At 42.2% G+C, this 23,133-nt stretch overlaps 1 protein-coding gene across 1 annotated transcript; it reads right to left on the minus strand.

The window, feature by feature from the left end:
* Positions 1 to 1,477: 1,477 nt before the first annotated feature.
* SMC2 (structural maintenance of chromosomes 2) lies at positions 1,478 to 21,222 on the minus strand. Its single transcript, XM_054178974.1, has 24 exons — positions 21,049 to 21,222; positions 20,327 to 20,476; positions 19,515 to 19,637; positions 18,505 to 18,543; positions 18,229 to 18,339; positions 18,014 to 18,058; positions 17,298 to 17,531; positions 16,489 to 16,638; positions 14,200 to 14,433; positions 13,229 to 13,388; positions 12,615 to 12,732; positions 11,713 to 11,851; positions 11,354 to 11,473; positions 10,861 to 11,065; positions 10,198 to 10,333; positions 9,097 to 9,221; positions 8,029 to 8,222; positions 7,608 to 7,751; positions 7,191 to 7,385; positions 6,467 to 6,667; positions 5,389 to 5,505; positions 3,640 to 3,800; positions 2,745 to 2,892; positions 1,478 to 1,594 (listed from the first exon to the last, which is right to left on the minus strand). Exons 1-24 carry the CDS (start codon positions 21,214 to 21,216, stop codon positions 1,478 to 1,480), a joined length of 3,534 nt encoding a protein of 1,177 aa, XP_054034949.1. The 5' UTR covers positions 21,217 to 21,222.
* Between the last annotated feature and the right edge of the window lie 1,911 nt (positions 21,223 to 23,133).

Below are 23,133 nucleotides of genomic sequence, written 5' to 3' on the forward strand. Positions count from 1 at the left end.
AATTACTTGGATTATTACAGTATTTGGAAAGATGAATAAAAACTCGCTGCACACTCACTTATGAAAGAGCTCCCTGAGGGCCCAGAAATATACTTGCAAGAAAACAGTTTGCAGAGAGATGAGACTCCTTTAAATTCCATTTTTAGCATAACTGCTTTCCACATGGAAAAAGCACAAAGAAAAACCTGGGAGCTCTCTCAGCAAGTGCTCTCTCTGCAACCCACATATGCATTCAAACATGTGGCCCCCATCACCGCGGGGAACTTCACACCAACAAAGGCAAGACAAAAGGGTGTGCCAGAAACGAGATGAAAATCAGCTCCTGCCAAGGCCCTAGTTTGCTTACCTCAAGCTAAGTGGGGGGTGGGGGGTGGTCTTCCGCTGCTCTCCAGCCTGGCTTCCTAGGGGAGAGGAAGGAGTCTGAGCCTGCCACGTTTGGATTCATGGGTAAGGGAGTGCACAAAGAAAATGGAGTGGGGAAAAAAGGAAAGCAAACACCCCTCAAATAAACAAAAAGGCCCAGACGACATCAGGGCATCTTAATGTGATTGTGACCATCTGTGTGTGAGAAAATTTAGAAGCTCACTGCTAAATTTTAAATACAACCAGTCATAAAATAAAGGCAAAGAAGCGCTGCGCACATAGAAGGTTTGCTAGAGACGCACCATAACAACATGAGTTGAACTTATATATTGCAGTATCACTAAGGTTGGAAGAGACCCCAAAGATCATTGAGTCCAACCTGTCACCACAAACCGCATGACTAGACCATGGCACCAAGTGCCACGTCCAATCTCGTCTTGAACACCTCCAGGGATGGTGACTCCACCACCTCCCTGGGCAGCCCATTCCAATGGCCAGCAACTCTCTGTGAAGAAATTTCTCCTCACCTTGAGCCTAAACTTCCACTGGTGCAGCTTGAGACTGTCCTCTTGTTCTGGTGCAGGCTGCTTGAGAGAAAACAGTTCTTCGAAACAATCACAAAAGCTTTAAAACAGATAGGGCACTTCTCCTGTAGTATCTGTCAACAGAAGACAGCGTTTAAACTTTGCAGCAGGCCTTCTGAACGCTGCCAGCAATGCAAGACGAATCAGATTTTCCTTACTCGAAGGCTTCAGTCCCTTCTGTTGAGCTTACAGGACTACTATTGGTGTAAGTTTAGGTGCAAATTCTCAGGGGAGCAATAACAATTACTCACGGGAAATCAAGCATAAAAAATGTGGCCAGCTTACCTATCTGGCAACAGCTTCCTCTGCTAATATAAACTAGAAGAGGGATGATGTCAGTTTAAAACTAAGACATTAAAAATCCCCATTAAAGACACCCAAGAAAAACAATCAATAAAGTTTCAGGGTTGCTTTTATTGGTTGCTTTTATTTGGTTCAAACATTAAAAGCTTCTTCTGGGCCTTGCTAGACTGTCTGCAAGGCCTGTTATCACTTTCCAGCTTTCTGGCTGTTCCTGGAAGCAAATAGGTTCATTTTTTTGAATTAGCAGTGTGTCTTTCAACACTAGACACACCATCCATAAACTTGGTCTTGTAGAGGACGTTGGCATTGTTAAACATTCCATCCTTCAAGGACACCACAATAAACTAAAAGAAAACACAAGAAAAAGTAGAAGTAAATGCTGTCAACCTAATAAAGACTTCAAAACTGAACTGAAAAAGGCTTCTAATAAGGATTAATTTTACTTTATCTGGGCACTGTCTTGGTGGCAATTCTTCCAGAAAAATGTTATAAGCAGAGAAGCCAAACAGAACATGCTAAGCAGGTGGTGGGAACCCAGAGGCCAGACATCTTCTGCAGCTAAGGACACACAGCTCTGTCCCTCCCCTGCAGAGCTTGGCCTGGGATACAGGCCACAACCTGTTAATGCCTCACCAGCCACTGGAAAAAGCGTTCCCAGGAATTTTGTAAAGAAGGCAGGATTTTTCACAGGCTAAAGTTGTTGCTCAAATTGTTTTACCATACTGGCATCAAATGTTACTCTCCTCTCTCCTAATATGGAAAGGTCATCTTCTACCACCAGATGCAGGTACTGCCTTTCCTTTATAGTAGTCAATTTCTTCAGTTCTATAGATTTTTTTTACCACTCCACAGGCCACAGATCTTTTCCACTACTGCCTGGGTTATTTCAGGAGGGTGAAAATTGAAGTATTTTGGGGCAATGGGTGGAAGTTGAGGCATATGAAGTTCCATGTAAATATGAGGAAAAATTTTTTCCCTGTGAGGTTGACAGAACAACAACACTGGAACAGGCTGCCCAGGTACGTTGTGGAGTCTCCCTCTCTGGAGATACTCAAAACCTGCCTGGCTGTGTTCCCGTGTGATCTGCTCTAGATGATCCTGTTCTGGCAGAGGGGTTGGACTAGGTTATCTTTTGAGGTCCCTTCCAGCACCTAACATTCTGTGATATTTCAAGGTTAAGTTAAAATTCTAGCAAAAATAAAAAAAAAAAAAAAATCACAACGTGTGTTATGCCTGAAATTTATCCCACTGCAGGCATTCTTCCCTATCAGGAGCTGGTTTTCAGTCACCACAGAAGAGCTGACTTTGCAATATAGTGCTTACAAAGTTTGACAGTTGCCCTATCAGTGTGATTTCCAGCGGAAAAACAACTTAGAAATGCACCACACATCTTTGGACTAAAATACTTGAACAGCTGAGAGTCCCCAGTGACTGACCACCTTTGGCAGTAATGAAGTACATAAGCAGGTGATCAGAAAGGTTTCAATATCATACCTGAGAATGCTTAAAGTGTGCATTAAGCATCTGCCCAATGTTCTGGGTATGAGAGAGATCAAGGGCTGCATCCACTTCATCCAAGATGTAGATGGGGGCAGGTTTGAAGAGCAGCGTGGCTAAGATCAAGGATAAGGCCACCAGCGATCTAATACAGAGAACAAGAAAGTCATGCTTTACCCTGTTGTTTGAGAGGCTTTGGCTTATGAAAATAGCTGTTTGTTCATAAAACGGTCTCAAAAGGCGAGCCATGTTGTGAGCTCTGAGAATGACAACTTCTGCCACAGCTTCTGATTTTAAACTTAATCTGAAGCCTTCTCCCAGAAACAGCAGATGTTACTCTTGTCAGATGATGGGGCTAGCTGGGGGATGGCATTTTGTTGCTTTACCTAATTTTAATTCTAAGTTTTACATTGAAAACCAGCACTGCACAGTTCTTAAAGCATTCTGACCTCCACAAAGTTATGCCCTCATCTCACTTCTTCCTAAATCCTGTTTCTCACTCGTTGTTTTTTTTTTTTCCCTTAGAACTTGCCAAGAGGCTCACACCCTGCACAGGAGCTGTAAACACTGAAGAAAACTCTCCTTGTCATGAGGTTACTTGACACTAGGGCAGATATTGTCTTTAGAGATTTGAGATGACAACTCAAAGGGTACAACATTCAATTCAACAGTACCATCAGTACTACCTGAAATTGACTACAGCTTCCTCATCATTTTTTGGTCACTTCTCCATGGAGAAAAATCTTCTGTGTCAAAACGGTGAGTTCTAATAGTGACTTGACTAGATACAATACTAAACTTTTCCTTTTCTGAACCATAATCAGCTAGACCTATCAATTATATACTCAACTGCAGTGGAAAAACCAACAAAAATCCCACAAAAATGAACCACCTTTGTCCTCCACTAAGTTCCGTTAAGTTGTCTTTCCAGATGTTTCCCAAGCCAACTTTGAACTGCAGGCCTTCCAAGACATTGTGGGCTCCAGAAGCTACTAGCATAGCTTTGGCTCCTGGTAGAAGCATTGAGAAGATGGAACCGAAGTCTTCATTCACCTAGAAGTCAGACCATAGAAGACAAAGGTACCTGCTCTGAATCAAGTGCAAACAGGTCAAAATTTCCAGTGCCTCATGTCATGAATATATTAGCATATAGAATCTTTTATTTCCTGTGTATTGAAGAGAGAAGCAACACCGTACTCTCTAGTAGCATAGACTACACCCTATGCTAAGCATTTCAGAGGGATAAAATGAGAGAACTATTGGGAGACTGTGCTATCAGCCAGGGAAATGTTTATGCCCTACCTCAGATTTAACTAGCAAATTGCAATATCTCCCAATTAAAAAATAGGCCGTTATTGGTGTAAGCACCTTGTAAGAGGCACCCACCAGCATCCTTACCACTCATTTTCTTCCCAAGATTATTTAAGCAATGTCCAAGTCTTGGAAGGGATGCAGCTTCATAAAGGTAGAGACTAGGTAGTACAAGTTCTTTTAGAGACTAGGTAGTACAAGTTCTCATGGTACAGCAGAAAAGAGTTTTCTATGCAGAAAGGGAGCATTTTAACTTTTGTTATTATTCATGATACGAGAGAACGAAACTACTAAGGCAGGGGAGTGCTTAAGTAACAAATAACCTGAAAGAGCAATAGCTGATACATAGAATAAACCAGGTTGGAAGAGACCTTCAAGATCGCGTCCAACCCATCAACCAATCCAACCCACCTAAACAACTAACCCATGGCACCAAGCACCCCATCAAGTCTCCCCCTGAACACCTTCAATGATGGCAACTCCACCACCTCCCCAGGCAGCCCATTCCAATGGGCAATCACTCTCTCTGGATAGAACTTCTTCCTCACATCCAACCTAAACCTCCCCTGGCGCAGCCTGAGACTGTGTCCTCTTGTTCTGGTACTGGCTGCCCGGGAGAAGAAAGAGACCAACCTCCGCCTGTCTACAACCTCCCTTCAGGTAGTTGTAGAGAGTGATAAGGTCACCCCAGAGTCTCCTCCTCTCCAGGCTAAGCAACCTCAGCTCCCTCAGCCTCTCTTCATAGGGCTTGTGTTCCAAACTCCTCACCAACTTCGTTGCTCTTCTCTGGACTCATTCCAGCAAGTCAACATCCTTCCTAAACTGAGGGGCCCAGAACTGGACACAGTACCCGAGGTGCGGCCTGACCAGTGCAGATACAACCTAGCCTCTCAGTGGCAGGCAAGTCCACAGCACCCACACCATAGAGGGCTGCACAGAACTTGGAAGATTTTAACCCTGGTAAAACACTGCTTTAAGCCAACAAAAAGACTGTTTCGTCTTAACTTCATGCGAGACAAAGTTATTTCAGCATGCCACTAGTTTAACGTTCCTGAAATCTGTGGACACTAGAAGGGAATGGTAAAAACAGTTTTGCAGGTTTAAGTGTATCTTTAATATTCTCACACAATTCATGTTTAATCCTCAACAAAGTGAGGTGAAGCAGGAGAAATAAAATTTTGTAATTTAAATACTAGGCAAGGGAGATCAGCTCTGCAAGGAAGCATCTATTAGTTTTTGGCTTTTATTCCATGGAAACACATAAAACACTCATCTAAGACAAGCTTGATCCTTTGCTAAAAACATGAAGGATGGATTTTAAGTGTCATACCTTTTTCCACGCTATTTGTAAGGCCTCCGCTTTCTTCCGGTCTAGCCGTTCAATAGCTGCAAGAATTTGTAACTTGTCGTTCTCAACAATTCTTTTTTTCTTCATCAAGTCATTGTACTGGAGCAATGAAACGAAAAACTCCAATTGATTTCAATGAACTTTGTGCTCAACCATAATTTGTGCTAATCATACTGTTTCCCACCATTGGTTCCCACTATGGAACACCCTAAACCACATGTGGCAGTTTTAGGCTGTGCCTAGGAAAATTTTCCACAGATCTTGAACAGAAAGGGATAGAAATGTAAGTAAATTACCATTGGATGTAAAAGGGAACATACTGATCTAAATAATCCCATTGGTCTGATAATTAACAAAGTTAGTTGTGTAATCTTACTCTCGCTTCTTTCAACTTCTTTGCTCTAGCAGACACTAGCTGGCTTCTGCTCGGCTGTTGCTGACCTTGACTGTGTTACTTGGTTGTGGCCAAGTACTGAAAAACTAGCCTCTGCTCTTCTCTCTATCATGTGTAAGGTGGGAGAAGGGAGCAGGAAGGGGGAAGCTGTGGGTAACCCCCTGGGGTTTTGTCCAGAGGGGTTCTTGTGTTGCTTAGAAATTGTAAATACATGTAAATATTGCATATTTTGTACATATTCATTGCATCCCAATTTCTAGATAGTAGTGTGCTTGTAAATATAGCTTCATTTGCTTTCAACTGAGCTGGTCTGGCAATTTTATTTTGGGGGTTAAGTCCAACCCACCACACCAGAAGACTGAAACCCAAAGCATTCATTTCCAAATCCTGTATGCGGGATTTCCCTGTGATTCAGGATTTGCCCAGTGCTGCTGCTGCTGCTGCCAACTTGAGATGGACCAAGCTGGGGAGGAATGAAATGGCTCATATGAGCCCAAGTCAACATTATGTATACCCTAGTGCACAAGTGAATAAAAATGTAGGGCTAGTATAGAAGTGCTAAGAGAAGGCTTTCTGCCATGCTCAGAGCATATACAAATACAGATCTGTGTTACACACAACACCCAAATTACGCCACATTTCTAGGTTAAAATACAGAATGCTTACTTTCTCCTCCGTCTCAGAAAGCCTATTCAGAGCTTTCAAGTTCACTCGCTTTGACAACACATCTTTCTTCTCCTGCAGCTTCTGCAGCTTTACAGCTACATCTTTAGGATCGTTGGCTTTGAAATCATAGGCTGTGCCTGGCTGACCAAAAAACTGCTTCTCTGAAGCTATCCATGGGTGCTCTTCCATTATTTTGCTGATCTGTAAACAAGAAGATGGATGTTAAGGTCTTTTGGTTTTTCCTCCCCTTCTCAAATGTGAATTAAAATAGTAATTAAAAAAAAAAACAAAACAACAACCAACAAACAAAACCAGAACATCCTGAAGTTACAACATTCATTCTGTCTCAATGCAGCACAGGTGCATATCTTTACAAGGCTTCATGTTCATCACATTTACTTGAAACACATTTTTCTCTTTCTGGGCTAAGTCCTCGTCACTAAATCTTGGTATTAGTTTGATTAATTAGCTACCTAATACATTCACACAGAAAGAATGCTCTCCTTGAACACTTTTGCATTAAAATCCACTCTCTGTTAGTCTGTACCAATTAGCTGCTACAATTTACATTTTTCACCCCCTCCTCCTGGGACAAAACTTCTCACATCAAGACATGCAAATATGACATGCTTATTAAAAAACACCCCGTATTTTGTTTGCATGGGGCAAAGGAAATAACCACGCCTGGTCACAAAATGCAAGGAAAAGCACAGTTCTGAAGTACCGTGAAAGCAGCATCATCAGTGTCTTGCTGATGTTTGCTGATGTTGTGTTCGAATTCTTTAAGCTGAAGCTGTAATTCATGATTTTGTTCTCTGCATTTTGCTATCTCTGCATCTTTGGCTTGTATTGCTTTATTCTGTGTCTCAACAACTTCCTTTTGCTTGGCCACCTCTTTCTCTGATTTCTCTACAGATTTCTGAAAAGCAAACCGAAAAGACATTTATTAGCGGCATTTAAAGGCCAGTTGTATGAAGGACACAGCAAGGAAAGAATAAAAAAATTCACGTGGTAAAGCCAGAAAATAACTAATTACTGAGGGCTGCCAAGAAAATCCAAACTACAAAATATACATTTGAGCTTTGCAGAATCTTATCTCCAGAAACATTACAACAGGTAACAAAAGAGGATTCGCCTTTACCTTTGTCTTCGACACCTCAGCCGTCAAAGCATTAACTTCCGCCTCGTAGTCTTGGATTGCTTCAGCTACGGCCTTTATCTGTTGTTTATAGGAGGTCTGCTCTTCTTTTAGCTCTTCAAGTTCCAGAGCTAAAGCTTCAACTTCCTAGAGAGAGGTTTTTATGTATTAATTTATTAGGTATCCTTAAAGGGAAAGAATTAAGATTCAGTTTGACATAGTAAACGCTGTAGATTAGCAATACCTGTTCCTCTACAAGGGGGCAACTGCAAACAAACAAAGCAAAGCATCAGCATTTCTACTGACTACAGAGTAATCCCTTAAGTTCCAAAACTAACAGTATTAAGACTTCAAGACAGTCACCGAGTTTTGATTCTTGGAACTGCTTTTGACACGAAGAAAGCTGCTAAAGGTTACGTTTTACCTGCTGCTTTTCTTTCATTTTCTTGCTTGAAGTGTCTGCCTTTTTCTTGGCATCATCCAATTTCTGCTGTGCGCTTTTCAGTTGTTGTGCACAATCTGCTTCTCGGTCTTTAATTTTTTTCTCTAATAACCTGCATTTATCTTCTGCCTTCTGTTGGGTCTCTTCAGCTCTCTTTAATGTCTCTTCACACTCCACTGAATCAAGAAATACAATACAGAGATCAGGCACAGTTATTATCTTTACATTTATATCCTCTACTCCAATTGAAACAAATCCATCTTTGCCTCTAACAGGAAAACATCATTGTATGCTTGCTAGTAATCAAAGCCAGCTATTCCAATGATAGCTCCAAAACATTGTTCTTGTTGCCAGTTATTATTGGTAGGGCACCAAAGTCTCTGGAGACTTTCAGAGCCTGCCTGGCTGCATTCCTGTGTGGCCTGCCCTGCTTTGGCAGGGAGGTTGGACTGGAGGTCCCTTCCAAACCTGAGCATTCTGTGAAAATAAGCCTTTGTGACAGGGGAGAGTATATGCGGAATTACCTGATCAAGAATCCATTAATCAGGCTACTTATCACTTCATCCCCAGAATACTAAGCCTACATATGTATCACTTCTAGAGATGAAGCGATGCAAACTATTTACACTGCTAAGCTGAAATACCTGTAAAAACAGATGGCCTTGAAAACAAAAGACAAAACTTTACTTTAAAAAGGATTATTCAAACATGGCATTAACTCCATTTTAGAAACTTCTTGGCAAAGCCCCTTTTTCTTACGTTTTACAGTATACATAACCTTTATTACAGGGAGTGACCCACCTTATGTGAATCCCCATGGCAGGGGGGGTGGAACTAGATGACCTTTGAGGTCCCTTCCAACCCTAACAATTCTATGAAGCCCCTCCCTGCAAGTCTATTTTGATTCTATATTTGTTGCATGTTCCAAAGTTAGCATTTTCAAAGTGAAAAATATTTTTCTCTTAAGCAAAGATCCCGCTACTCAGCCAAATAACCATCTCATTCTCAGCAATTAACTTTCAGCTAAAAAATTAAGAACAGATTTGTCACCAATGGTTTTCTTCAGTGCCAGTATCTCTTCCTCTTGCTTGTGGTAAGCACTTAGCTGAAGCTTCTTTTCCAGCAGCTCTGCTTCCTCAGACTTCAGCTCCCACTGCTGCTTCAGCACCTGGTACCTTTGAAGACCGTAATGACACGCTGTTGTAAAGAAGGCTACCCAGAAGTTTAGTTTCAAAAGTGAAGTAAGCAGCTATAGAAGTAAGGATAAATAGTTACATTCCTGTTCTACTGTGAGACACAATGACTGCAGGACAAACCAGCTTAAAGGCACGAAAGTCTGATCCGACTTCAACAGTAAAGGTTGCAGGCATCTGAATTATATAGGTAACTTCTGGCTATGTAGGCCCAGGTAAGATATAATCAACCTAAGCAAAGTAAATGTAAAACATGGCAACGATTCAGAGCTCACATTTTTCCAGCCAGAAGCATGACAGATGCTCGACTGAAGCACTAAAAGCAAGTTCTCAAAGCAAAACTTTTCTCTTCCTTTTGGTTATAGTTCTGGAAGTTTATTACAGCTCAAAACAGTTTCAAAAATAAGCTATCAGCTGGACCTATTAAGTAACATCACCATCTTACCTTTTCTTTTACAGAACTAAATATTTTTATACTCCATCCTTTAAAAACATCTTTAGTAGATGAGTAACTGAAAATCAAATATACTTCAAATGATTCAGTTTAAATCCTGACAGCTGTATCACTCGGATATTTCCCCTTTAGTGTCTTTTTATTTTCTTGGCAGAACAGCAGCTATCACAAACTGAAATTCGGTACGTGTTTTACAAAACACTGCTGGAGCAGAACCACTCTTCAGCTTTGGAGAACCTCAAGCTTTTCATGTAGGCATCACTGTATGCCTTTTTTCGGCATCCCCACTTGTTACCCAAAAGACATTTTTCTTCCATGTTTTATATAAAAAAAATAACTTTGCTTGTTGATTGCTGTCCTTAAATCTGGAGAGAACAGGGAGTAAGGGAATAACTTTCTGTATGTTACATTCTCAACAGGCCCCACGTGCTCCAAAAATACGACTTCATTTATTTTCTTAGTCACGTAAGAAATACACCTGACATTTTAGAAGGCAAAACTTACTTCTCAGCAGCATTCTTCAAGACTGCCAGCTCCTTCTCCACAGCCTCAAGTCGACGTTCCTTTACAGCAAGTTCTGTTTCAGCATCTTTAATTTCTCTGAGCACACACAAGGTTGGTACACCACATGAAAATGCACCTGTGAAGACAACCAAGTCAAGCTAATTAGAAAGAGACTAGTGGAACCAGCACTGGCAAAGAGCAAAGTTGAGATACTAAAAACTTCAGCCTGCATCAGTATTAATTATAAAACAGAAAGGCTGATAGACTAAATTTATAGATGCCAATGGAGAAAGACTGCTTATCTGCTGGAGTTCTGCAGACTTCAAATATTACATTTGCATTTCTTGTGAAATTACCTTTCCATACCTTACAAAACTACCTGAAATGATGAATTGCTTCCAAAGTTGCTCGAATTCAAAGCACTTATCCTTCCAAGAGGATTTTACAGCCAATTAAGTATTACTTCATGCAAATTTTTCCTTTTCACTTTTTCTTAACCAGTCTTACTTCAGGCTCAAGACTGAGAAATCTCAAATTGATCATATTATCCCCAGAAAAAGGATATATAAAAAGGTCAGTGTCTATAAAAAAAAAACCATGCAAAGCAGTAAACAATTCAACAGCCACACAGAGTATTATAATATGAATAAAACCAGTAATTGCCTCCACGCAGAGTGCCCTGGGGGCTAAATATTTCTCCATCAATTGTAACAGTTTTTGTCATTATCCTTTTGTCGAAGGTCACTTTCTGGGCAGTATCCATGCTATTACAGACCAGCGTTCTTCCAAAGACATACTCCATTGCTCTCTGCAGTTTAGGGTCATATTCAATTAGGTGAAGGGCTAAATCCACACTATCATGGCCAGCCTAGGAATCAAAGGACGTGCAATTAGTCTGTTTTCATTCAAGTTTAATTTGATATAGAGCACTTTCCAAAAGCATCATTGAATTTTGAAATGGTTTAATTTAAAAGCGAGATAATTAATATCCATGTAAACATTGTACGGCAGAAAGGATAAAAGGGGAACAAAAAGTAAAACCGAGATACCCTCAAATCCCATAGAAACTTAATAGCACAAAACCATTAAGCTCCAAGAAACAAAATGAGAAAGGCACACAAGCAAAATAGTGTAACTATTACATTCATTTACATACCAAGGTTTTGGCCAAGTTGATCTTGCTTTGTTCAATACACCCGGCTGCGATCTTGTTTAGGGGAATGATGGTGCATCGACGCTGCAGACCACCCCTTTCTAAAAGTTCTTTGCCAGTAGCCTGAAATGAGAAAAGTAAGACCATTCCCGAGTACATAACTGATTTGTCAAAGTATGACAGCAGGGGATTGCAGGAGGAATATCTTGTAGCCAGCAACTATGTGTAACTCTCTTGTCCCAATTTAAGGTGCACAAGGGTACGAGGTACCTCTTCAGCACCGAGTAATAATGCACATGCTTGCTAACCCCGAATCACAAGACCTCAACATTTAGAGTTCTGTATTAGAGCAATAAACATACCTCGGTGTCCACAACAATGTTAGAGAGCTTCGCTCCAGCCACCGCTTCCAGAGCTTTTGCTTGGGATGTATCTTTCACAGAGAGAAGGCATGCAACTGGGCCTTTCACACGTCCTGGATCCCAACCCTTCTCTGGATGTCTTAAATTATGACAATCACACGTTTGTTTCTCTTTCTCAAACAACTTAAAGAAATCTGCATTTAAAACCTCATACTGCTTATTATACCAGCATAAGACACTCTGACTTCTACTGTGTGAAAACCAGACAATAGTTACATTTAATACTTCAGGGCAAGAGCCTTCCCAATAAAGGGTAAGGTACACAGTCATTAAAATAATGTCCTCCCTCACTGGTCTAAAACTTGTTCATGCAATTTTTAACCGGTTTTGACTAGGGGCTCTAGTATTGCCCAGCTGTATGAATATGTTCAGAACTATTCGCTTATGTAGTAATGTAAGGAAATACATCTGGAGATACGTATATTCAAATGGTGGAGACACATACAACACGGACCTCCACAGAGCAAGTCTACTTTTCAGGGTCCTGCCTGAAGGCTGAGTAATGATTACATTCAGAGCTTGGATTCTACAATTTTAATCTGCTGCCATTATGGCTTGCAAATACCATCGCAAAAAACTTGAAAATTCGTTAACATTCCAGAGACTCTGAGAAGGCTGTCACTTAAGAGAGACTGTGTCACTTTCCCTGTTGCCCATTAATTCCATTAACAGTTTTTGACTTAGCCTTCATCCCCCTTAACTTGCATCGCAAGTAAGACAGGCATTATTCACTGGCACTACAAAGAAAGCAAGAGGCAGCCAGTTCATGGAATTATAAGCCATGCACAAAATGTACCCAAACCCACTTTCAAATGTGTTTCAGGATCATGCCAAGCTCTTACTTGTATTTGAAGTGTAGTTGAGGACATCTTGCCATTAATCTGTCACGCAATTCCCTCAGCCGACAGACGTCAGGTGCCAATGCTGCCTTCTCTTCTAAAAGGGTGGCTTCTCTCTCTTCTGAAGGGTTGAGCACAAGCAGAAAGTCAATCAGAGCACAGAAATCTATTAGCTTAAGAACTGGCATGCTATGCTGTTAGTCTACATATATGCAGAGAATACTTAATTGAAGTAGTTCCTAAAATTCTTTGCTAATTTGTGAACATTAAGTCTACAGTCACAACACCAAACAAGCAGAGAAAGTTTGAAGTCTAGCATGCTTCTCGTGAACGCCATTCCAGAATATCAATTACTATTCTGCAACAGGCGTCACCTGGAATGAGGAGGGAACTTTTAGTGCTCCAGGTAGGGAAAACCAGGAAGAAATAGGGAGCTTGGTAATTCTTTCACCTACATTTTAAATACAATTCAAGTTTTCCATTGGTATTTAAAACATTCAGCCTCAAGCTCACAAAATCAAATTATTTTAAACTATTCCCTGGGGAAGGAACCTATGACACTTCTAGGTATCTTGTTCAGATTCCCCCAAAACTGTGCACCTGAAGTCAGTACAGACCTTCATAGTTCAGCTTTTTCATCTCGGCCTCTAGTTGAGTTTTTGTATTCCTGAGAGCTTCAAGTACCCCACGGTCTTTCTTGTAGCTTGCATCCATCGTCTTAACTGCAGCTTGTTTTGTCTTCAATTCTTTTTGTGCATAATTCAATTTCATTTGGGCCTGTAAGGAGCAAAAAATTATGGAACCAGAAGGTTTTCAAAGAGAATCTTGCAGGTGTACTTTTAGAACACTTGGGCTAACAAGGTACTCATACAATATCTATGAGGTCCCACTGGGTGCAGAAATGCTAAAAAAGCAGCCTGGGCTTTTGACTGGAAGGCCACAGGCGATTTGGAAATAGATGCACAAAATCATGGCTTTGGATACAACTCATTAGTACATGAACAAATGTGGCAAACTAACGTGGGACACAGCTTGTCTTGTTATTCTCCCTAAAAGATTGTCTTCCATTAAGTGAGACAAGAAAAGTGCACTTGGAACTCTGAAAAACTCCACTGAGAAAGCTACCCCAGAAAAGGTTTCCTATCTTAAGACAAAAGTGCCAACTGTTCCAGTCACACGGCTAGCACACTTTAACGTAAGAACTCTCAGGAATCTTTATTTTGACTCCATTAACTTTGAGTGTAGAAACCTTTATAGTTGAATGTCTATCACTGACAACAGTCTTAAACTCTTCCTATCCAATATCATCAGTCATTGGAGCACTGTGAGTCTTTCTTTGTGTCTCAAATGCCAGTTTCTGTACTTCCTCACAGCAGTATTAGTTATCTCTTCTTATGCAAGGAGTTTATTTATTTATTTACAAGTATCTGTTTTATCAAAAAGTCACCTTGAGGCATATGCCAACACGGTAAATACCTGACAGAGATACCCTGCACATCTTTTCACTGACCTTTCAAGGGTATGTCACTTGTTTTTCAAAAGCAGCAGGAAGGCTGTTCTGAGACAAGTAGAGCTTTTAGTCTCTTACCTGCTTAGCCTCTGTTACTAATTTGCTGATTTCAGTTTTGCAAGCCATCATCTGTCCAGACAGAGTAGTATCTTCCCCACCGCCACTGCTGGACAAGCCAGAAGACACAGCATTAAAATGGTGGTGTGCTGCAGTCAAAGCAAGTGCATCTTTTTCACTTGTTTCCTGTAAAGCATTCAGCTCTTGCACTATCTTCTTTACTTCAGCCTCCTTTGATGTCAGTGCTTCAGAATCCTGCAGCAACAAAAAAAAAAAAAAAAGGCAAAAAAAGAAAGGAAAAGTAAAAGAAACTCAGTTTCTCTTTAAATTCACATTCTTTAGTTGAGGAGGAGCGAAGAGCAGTTGCATCAGCTATATTTCTATAACCCCTGGGTTAGATTTGGTCATCTTACAATTCGTCTTTGCATGTTTGCAAGTGTGTACTTGCCCCATGAGTACACTAGTAGCTACAGAAACATGTACCACAGGACATGACAACTGCCCAAGAACTAGGAGAAATCGGTTTCTTCCCAGTTATCTAAAACTTATTCTTCATTTCTCCTCTCAGATTAAAAAAACAAAGGTAAAAAATTAACATCAACTGTCACATATATGCACTGCAGAAATTTCTCCTTCAGTTTTAAGAACACAAGCATTAGGGATCTCTCCTAAGTTTAATAGAAGGTTGGCAAACATGAAGAGTTTACTTTGGTTTTAATGGCAAACTACTCCCTATGCCACACATATCTAGCAATGCCCTAATGCCTGGACTTCCGGAGGGTGGATTTCAGGTTACTCAAGGAACTAATTCAGAGGGTTCCTTGGGATAAAGCCCTTAAAAATAAAGGGGTCCAGGAGAGCTGGACCTGCTTCAAGGAAGAATTGTTGAAGGCACAGGGACAGGCTGTGCCAATGTGCCAGAAGATGAGCCGCCGGGGCAGACGGCCAGCCGGGATAGGTGATGGACTTCTAATAGAACTAAGGGGAAAAAAAGAGGGTGTATCACCTTTGGAAGAAAGGGAAGGCAACCCACGGAATGTTTAAGGATGTTGCCAAATCACGCAGGAAGAAAATTAGGGAGGCAAAAGCACAATTGGAGCTTAAACTGGCCTCTGCTGTGAAGGACAACAAAAAGTCCTTCTATAACTATATTAACAGCAAGAGGAAGGGCAAGGACGACCACCACTCCTCGGTTGACACGGAGGGAAATGTTGTATCAAAGGACGAGGAAAAGGCAGAGGTGCTTAACACCTTCTTTGCCTCAATTTTTACTAGCAGGACAGAATGTCTTCCAGACAGCTGGCCTGCAGAGCTGGCAGAAGGAGCCAGGGAGCTGCAGAGTTTCCCTGTGTTCCATGAGCAGGTTATTGGAACTCTCCTCAGCAGCTTGGATCCCCACAAGTCCATGGGACCAGATGGGATCCATCCTAGGGTGCTGAGAGCTGGCAGATGAGCTGGCCAAGCCACTATCCATCATTTTCCAGAAGTCTTGGCTCACTGGAGAGGTCCCAGAAGACTGGAAGCTGGCCAATGTGGTGTCCATCCACAAGAAGGGCCGGTTGGATGAGCCAGGGAATTACAGGCCTGTCAGCCTGGCCTGCATCAAGAACAGTGTGGCCAGCAGGAGCAGGCAGGTCATTGTGCCCCTGTACACTGCACTGGTTAAGCCACACCTCGAGTACTGTGTCCAGTTCTGGGCCCCTCAGTTTAGGAAGGATATTGGCTTGCTGGAGCGTGTCCAGAGAAGGGCAACGAAGTTGGTGAGGGGTTTGGAACACAAGCCCTATGAGGAGGCTGAGGAAGCTGGGGTTGCTTAGCCTGGAGAGGAGAAGACTCAGGGGTGACCTTATTGCTCTCTACAACTACCTGAAGGGAGGTTGTAGACAGGCAGAGGTTGGTCTCTTACTTCTCCCAGGCAGCCAGCACCAGAACAAGAGGACACAGTCTCAGGCTGCACCAGGGGAGGTTTAGGTTGGATGTGAGGAAGAAGTTCTATCCAGAGAGAGTGATTGCCCAGTGGAATGGGCTACCTGGGGAGGTGGTGGAGTCACTGTCATTGGAGGTTTTCAGGAGGAGACTTGATGGGGTGCTTGGTGCCACGGCTTAGTTGTTTAGGTGGGTTGGACATGATGATCTTGAAGGTCTCTTCCAACCCTGTTTAGTCTATTCTATTCTAACAATTTGTTTCTGCTTTCTCAATGTACTATTTGCTAATCATTATTTTTCTTATCATACTAGGTATGAGAACAGCTGTCCTGCTCAATCTTAACTAATTCAGCATTTGAAGAAAATCATATACAAAGTTCTCACCTTCTGCATAGCTTTTTCCAGTTCTTCATACTTAATCTTTTCACTTTGTAAGTTTTGCTTCTTGAGATCGAGGGCACTTTGTGCTCTGGTATTTTCTCTTCTAATTTCTGAAAGAGCACCTTCCAGTGAATGAAGAGTATCACCAGCTTCCTACAATCAGAAAGAAAGGAATTTTAAATAAACCTAAAGAAACTGATAAAGGAATTGTAGCATTTCATCTTCTGCTCACAGTGATATGTAGAAGCAGCAGCAGCAGATGAAGCAAGCAGTTGGGACTCCAATGCATCAGGTCAGAATATCTGTTCCCTTGGAAATCCAGACTAACCCGATGCCACTACTGAAGACGTGAATCATCTCATATCATCAGACAAAAGCTCCATTTAGTCACATATAGACACTATGGGCCATCCTGTATCTAACCAAATTCATTTGGCCCAAAACTGAAATCAGCAGTGACTTTTGTGAAACAGCTGCCTGTTGGAATTTTGAGACACCGGTAAAAATGAAGAAACGAAACCAAAACTAAAATCTCTGTCCTAATATAGCATTGACTCCACAGAGTGGCGACACAGGGACAAACAGTTTCTACTCTTCAGTCATTATTCCAAGTGATTTGATAGAAAGCATTTCAGACAACTGGAAACATCAAATGGATGTCTTTTAGACAACACCTCAGAGCAACAGTGAGCACTGCATAATCTAATCAACCTCCCAGAGGAAGGAAAAAACAAATAAAAAAAATCAAGGGACTATTTTCTGTAAAAGTGATTCTCTTTTCATATATTCCAGCAAGTGTAACTTTGTTCCACCTTATTCATTTCCTTTTCCAGCTCTGCCACTTCTTCTTTAAGTTGTTTTATCCTATGTTCATTTTCAGCCTTTGATTTACGAAGCTTTTCTACATTAGCCTGCAGTTCCTTTAATGTTTCACTGGAGGATGCCTTTGCCTTTTCAGCTTCATCAAAACTGTAAGCCACACAGAAGCGTCTTAAGTATGCCGTTGTTTGTACTACTTTTTGGTATTCCAGATAGGATGCTTGTTCCTAAAAAGACACCAGTGGGAAAAAAGCTCTAAATATTGGTGGAAAAATAACATTAAGGAGGACTGTTATAGAAAAAACTCTAAGCACTTCTAACATGCTCTTTGTAGAGAAGAGGGATTCTCCACATAAAGTAAGTAATAGATTTGGTATTGTGCATTACAGGTCTGCTTAAGAAAAGTCTTATGATAGAATACTTGTATGATTGTGCAGCAGAAACATGACTTGGCAAGCTTAATAACTAAGATACATATTTCCATGTTGTTTTCTTCCTTCTCCCTACATGCTCCTCTAGCTTCTTCTGGAAGTCCTCAGTGTCACAGTTTTCTGCACTTGGATAGAAGATCAAACTGTAGAATCTTTTAAAAGAGTCTGAAAAAACTTGCAAATACACTACTGTCTTAGTGACCACACGCTGATTCAGGGCAGTTGCAAGTATTTCTTCAAGTACCCTATCACTCTCCCGGGTTGGGTTTTTTCCCTACCTTTCTCAGTTTCTGTAGAGTTGGATTGATTTCCTCATTCAAGACCTGAAACACAAACCAGAACATTTATATCCCGATTTTGAAAACTCCTACGTGTCTAAGCATGACTAGATACTTCCAGGGGCAGAAATTAAATCTTGTACAAGGTAAAACCCACGCTGCGCTGGTTATCTTTAACAAATAGAAAACAAAGTATACTCTCCAACATGTAGTACCATTTGAATTTCTTTCAGTTTGTTTTCCTTCTTCTCTATAGCTTTCTGGACAAGTAATTTCTTGCTTTCATACATCCTAGTACCAGCTGCTTCTTCAATCATTGCTAAAATCTAAAATTCAAGCAAATGACAAAAGTTTGATAGGTTTAACTCAGAGCAGAACTGAACATCTCATCCCCTTCCAGTATCTTCCTCCTCCCATCCCCCTGTGTATTGATTTTTGCCATTCAAAACAAATCAGTAAAACTTTAGACAAAGTTCCCTTGGCCTTCTCACCTCTGGCGGCTTCATACTGAGAATTTTGGTAATTCGTCCCTAGTGACAGGAAGACAAAAGAAGCATGGTCCCAATCAAAACAGTGTGCATTGCAAAAACCAAAACAAACCAAAACAACAACAACAACAACAGCCACAAAACTCCAAAGCCAGAGAACTCTGCTCATTTTCATACCTTAAAAGTTCAAACATGATTTTCTTTTTTGCTACATGAATAAATCTAGTTTACTCAATCGTTTTACTTCAAGAAGTCACTCTTCAGCAAGCTTGAAATGGCCCTTATCTCTTACGATCTGAAGGCTCACCTTTCCTATTCCCAGTTACATCTGAAATAATGAACATGCATACTTTGTTCCAGAGACTTGCTAAGCTACTGACGTTGAAGAAGCTTTTAATAGTAAACTGTCTTTTTGGAGATGTAGCTCATGAAACTGGGAGGAAGCAGAATAGGTGCAGAACTGCCCTTTCTCCCCACTGCCCTTCCTGCAAGGTGGCACAGTTCCATATGAATTAGTAAATCCTGCCCCGTTTTATTATTCCTTGCAAATATTTCTCAGATTTGTCTGGTACCTAGGTTGGTGTTGAGAAGGGTCCTTTCAACTGGTCAGCTCATCCCTTGTTAATTATGACTTAAGAAGACAGGTGAATCAACCTCTTTCACAATACCAATATGAAACACATAATGGGAAAGAACATTGGTATTTTTTCAGGACAATAATAAAAGCAAGACCTCTCTCTTAAAGGGGCACAAAGGAAAATAAAACTGGAATGTATTTCAGGGAAAGCTTTTAACGTGAGGGCTACGTGAAGCCTTGTGCTACGGGACACATCTTTTAGGGTCAAACTATGCCGCACCTGGAATCTTAGCCACTTAACGGATAATTGCATTTTTTTCACTTGACAAGACATTGCTTTTCTCTGATTAGGAAACTAAGTGTTCTTCCACTATCTATTCTGCCTCAAATTTAGTGTAACTTCTGGTTTTTTCTGTATTATATAAAGATACAACACCTGCATAATGAGGAAGTGAGGATTATTGACGTTGAGCCCAACAGAACAGAAGAGATCGTGCACTCGATTGTTAGTGGCACTCATACCATTGATAAAGTATTTATTTCTCCCTCCAATAACAACCTGGAGAAAGAACAGAAATAGAAGAAACTTTAAGTCATTTAAAGGTTTTTTAATGTAATAAAGAATGCAAAAAATCTGAACAAATCTCATACATTCTAACTTTACATGCACATAGATATCAACACTATACAGATCAACATGAATCTCGTTGAAGAGACAGTTAAAAGAACTGAAAAAATATAAAGACCAGTCATTAGGGGCAATATTAGCAAGAAATTCCCAAACTCAACAAGTCCTTTTTTTTTTTTTTTTTTTTTTTTTTAAACTTGGGAGACCCCTTAATCAGAAAGATGAATTTTCCTTTCTTCTCAGAACCCAAACTAACACACTGTTCAAATATTAAGAGGAAACTGAGAAAGAAGAAAAAACCACAACGGAAAATTGGAACTTGTTTTAGAAACAGGATTTCGTTATGACTATGTTTCTGTGCAAGTCCATAGAAAACGTTAACAATACAACACTAATTTCACAAGTGATGCCTTTCTTTCCAAATCGGGGACCCTGGATCTACTTCTATACATTATGTTACTAACAACACTGCAGAATAATTGCCTCAGCTTCCAAAACTGAAGGGCTTCAAAAACTACCTTGGTTTGGGGTTTTTTGTTTTGTTATTCTTATAAAGCCATTCTGTAGAGCATAGCAAAAAAAGTATATAGTCTACTAGACAACACAGCCACTAAACTCACCTGCCTAGTGACAGTGATAACCTTACAGTCCTCAAATCCCAGAGGACTTCGTTCCTTGTCAGAATTATCAAAGGTAACAGACACGGTTGCTTTAGAAACTCCAGCTTGTCCGTTCTTATAAACCAGATCTTGCAAGTTGGAAGCACGTACCTAAATTCCAGACCAGAGAAACGTTGTTTTTGAAAGAAATGCCTAACACAGCTTCAGTGTGCTACTGGAGGTTTTGCATAGGTTGATTTAAAAAATGCCGAGGCTGATGCTGATTTTTGAGTTTATGTGAGACACTGGCAACTGCGTGGTGCTGCCGTTGCAAAACCCGAGGCAGCGTGACGCTCGAGGGTTTTGTGAGCCAGCTCTTTGTTTCTGCATGAGATACCGGCCAAAAACTGAAGAGGTTTAACAAATAAACAAACCCACAAAAAGCAGCACCCCACTCGGTGTGACTGGCTCTGTCACACGCATTTACTGTTAATAATGCAGTTCAGAAAGTGATAAATTTATCTGCATGTCTGATGTTCTAAGCTGTATCATTTTGAGCTGCTGTAGTTCACTGAGGAAACGGCAATTCAGTCACTGCAAGAATGACAAACTGCTGTTCATGTCATGAAAAATCCAAACAAGACAAAAGCAGCATTTCGGGTCTCCCTGTCGGAGATTTCCCAAGACCATAAAATGAAACAGTTACCGGAAGGATGACTCTTAGCAAATGCCTCCCTTCTTACCTGTGACAGATTGGCGATTCCCAACACGAAACAGATGGAGTCCAAGATATTAGACTTGCCACTACCATTTAGGCCAGTAATAGCATTGAAAAAGGGGTCTAAGTCTTTAATTTCCGTCCTCTGGCCGTAGGACTTAAACCCTTCAATAACAATCGACTTGAGGTACATTTTGCCTATGCGCCTGAAAGAACAGGAACAGTATTCATCCAGGGAGTACTGAGGAAGGTACCGGTACCAGAGTCCTGCGTGCTTCAGGGGAGGAAAAGAAGCAAGTAAGTCACCCTGCATGCCAAACAAGCATCTCAACGCGTGGGCGCATGAGGAGCACACAAGCCTTCAACATCCTCCAGCACTGCGACTTTCACAGCGAGCCTCGCCATAATTGCACGCAGACTGTGACACAAGCCTAGTCCCTCCCAAAGCTGGTCATTTAGTCGATCTGTTAGCGAGGCAAAGGGGAAGGCCGAGACCGAGACCCCCTTTCCAGCCTGCTCAAAAGCCCGCCCACCCTCACCGCACCGGAGTGCTGAAGCCCAGGACGGCCTCAGCTCCGATGGCGGCACATGCCTGCCCCTCCTGCCATCCCCCGCACCCACCTTCTTGCCGCCGAGATGCCCCACAGCCCTTCAGGCGGCCGAGTCCAAGCGAACCCTCTCCGGAGCCAGCCGTGTCATGCACACGGAGCTACTGCCTTCCCGTGCCTGAGTATTTCATCAGCGGCGCCGCCCCCGCAGCTTTCAAATTTTGGCGCCGAGAGACTGCGACCGTTAGAGGACGCGCCTGCTGGGGGCTGGCTGGCGCCGCCCCCGGGTTCCTCCCTCCCTGACGAAGCAGCGGAGGGAGTGGCGGTTTGGGGTTCTGCTGGCGGAGGAGTGTGCGGAGGCTTTGGGCCGGGTCGGGAGGGTCAGGCTGGGCTCGCTAGCGGGAGGGAATGGAGGTGTAGCTTTCGTCGCTCAGAGGAGAACGTGGAGGGACCTGCTGCTGTAAGGGAAGGGAGCTGCGGCTATGCAGCCCCCGGCCCTGAGAGGAGAACATGGCAGGACTTGCTGCCAGGAGGGAAGGAAGCTGTAGCTGTGAAGGAGGGGTGGGAGTGGGTGCAGGGAAAGTGTAGTTCTGCGCTTCGGCCTCACCGCGCCGCTGTCTGTGCCTGTTCAATCTTGCCGTCCCTCGCAGAGGTGTTTCCGGTCGAGCATAGTCAAAACGACTTACTCAAAACCTGGCACTGGAAGAACAGCAGTTGTCCAGTGCTGCATCGGTCAACGGCCACTACAGGCTGTTGCTCGTCCTTGGCACGGCTGTGAAAGCAGGCGGGAGGATGCTGTGCCTTGCAGAGTGGCTGCTGTGTTTTACAGTCACTTGGACACGGTGCTACACTGTGGTCTGGGGAGCTGCTGTCAAGCTGTCTGTGCTGAACTGCCTAGTTACGGGCTAAGGGTATTGTAATGACTTGAAATAATCTGCTGTCAAGCTCACTGTACTGAGCTCTGCCTCGCTTATAGGCTAAGGTTATTGCAGTAACTTGACACAATTCACGTGGCAGGTCTGTGTTACAGGGAAAGATTCCGTGTGTCTGCTCAGGAGTGACACTGGGTGCAGCTTGAGCTGTTTAAGGCATTACTGTGGCAGCACTGCTGCTGGAGGTGCTATAGCCTGGAAGCACTTGATGTTATCAGCTCTTCATGTGCTAACCTCTGGACACCATACTGAGCAAAATCATTTTGAGGGATGGGAAGAATCAGGCTGACACCGTGTAACTGTACAGCTGTCATGAAATACACTTTCTACTTGGCAAATTGGAAATCTTTCCAAATGATTTTTGAAATCATCTTTGATAGGCAAAAATAAGTCTGACCTGTGGCAAATGGGCTTGCAAGTTACCTGCCTGAAGGCAAGATCCTGAGGAGCCTCTCTGAGAGGTGGCTGCTTGAACTGTGCTGCAGGTGACTCCTTGGTGCTCTTCAAAGGACCAAAACGGTCAATGTGCAGCAGATGGAGCTGGTGGCTGAGTAGCCAGGGCTGTGCCAGGCCCAGCTGCTCCTTTTCTTTCTGCCCAGGCTAACTACAGCCTGACTAAGAAAAGGGAGA

Source organism: Dryobates pubescens, chromosome Z, assembly GCF_014839835.1.
Source record: "Dryobates pubescens isolate bDryPub1 chromosome Z, bDryPub1.pri, whole genome shotgun sequence".
In the NCBI taxonomy this organism is placed as follows: Eukaryota; Metazoa; Chordata; class Aves; order Piciformes; family Picidae; genus Dryobates; species Dryobates pubescens.

What these genes read in the sequence shown, in the direction of transcription:
- SMC2 (XM_054178974.1), bottom strand. Translation starts at nt 21,216, where the DNA reads ATGTACCTCAAGTCGATTGTTATTGAAGGGTTTAAGTCCTACGGCCAG. An exon ending in CTCTACAGAAACTGAGAAAG is followed by an intron (nt 17,532 to 18,013) that starts GTAGGGAAAAAA and finishes GTGTCTTTTTAG; the next exon opens with GAACAAGCATCCTATCTGGA. An exon ending in TTGAAGAATGCTGCTGAGAA is followed by an intron (nt 9,222 to 10,197) that starts GTAAGTTTTGCC and finishes CGGTCTTCAAAG; the next exon opens with GTACCAGGTGCTGAAGCAGC.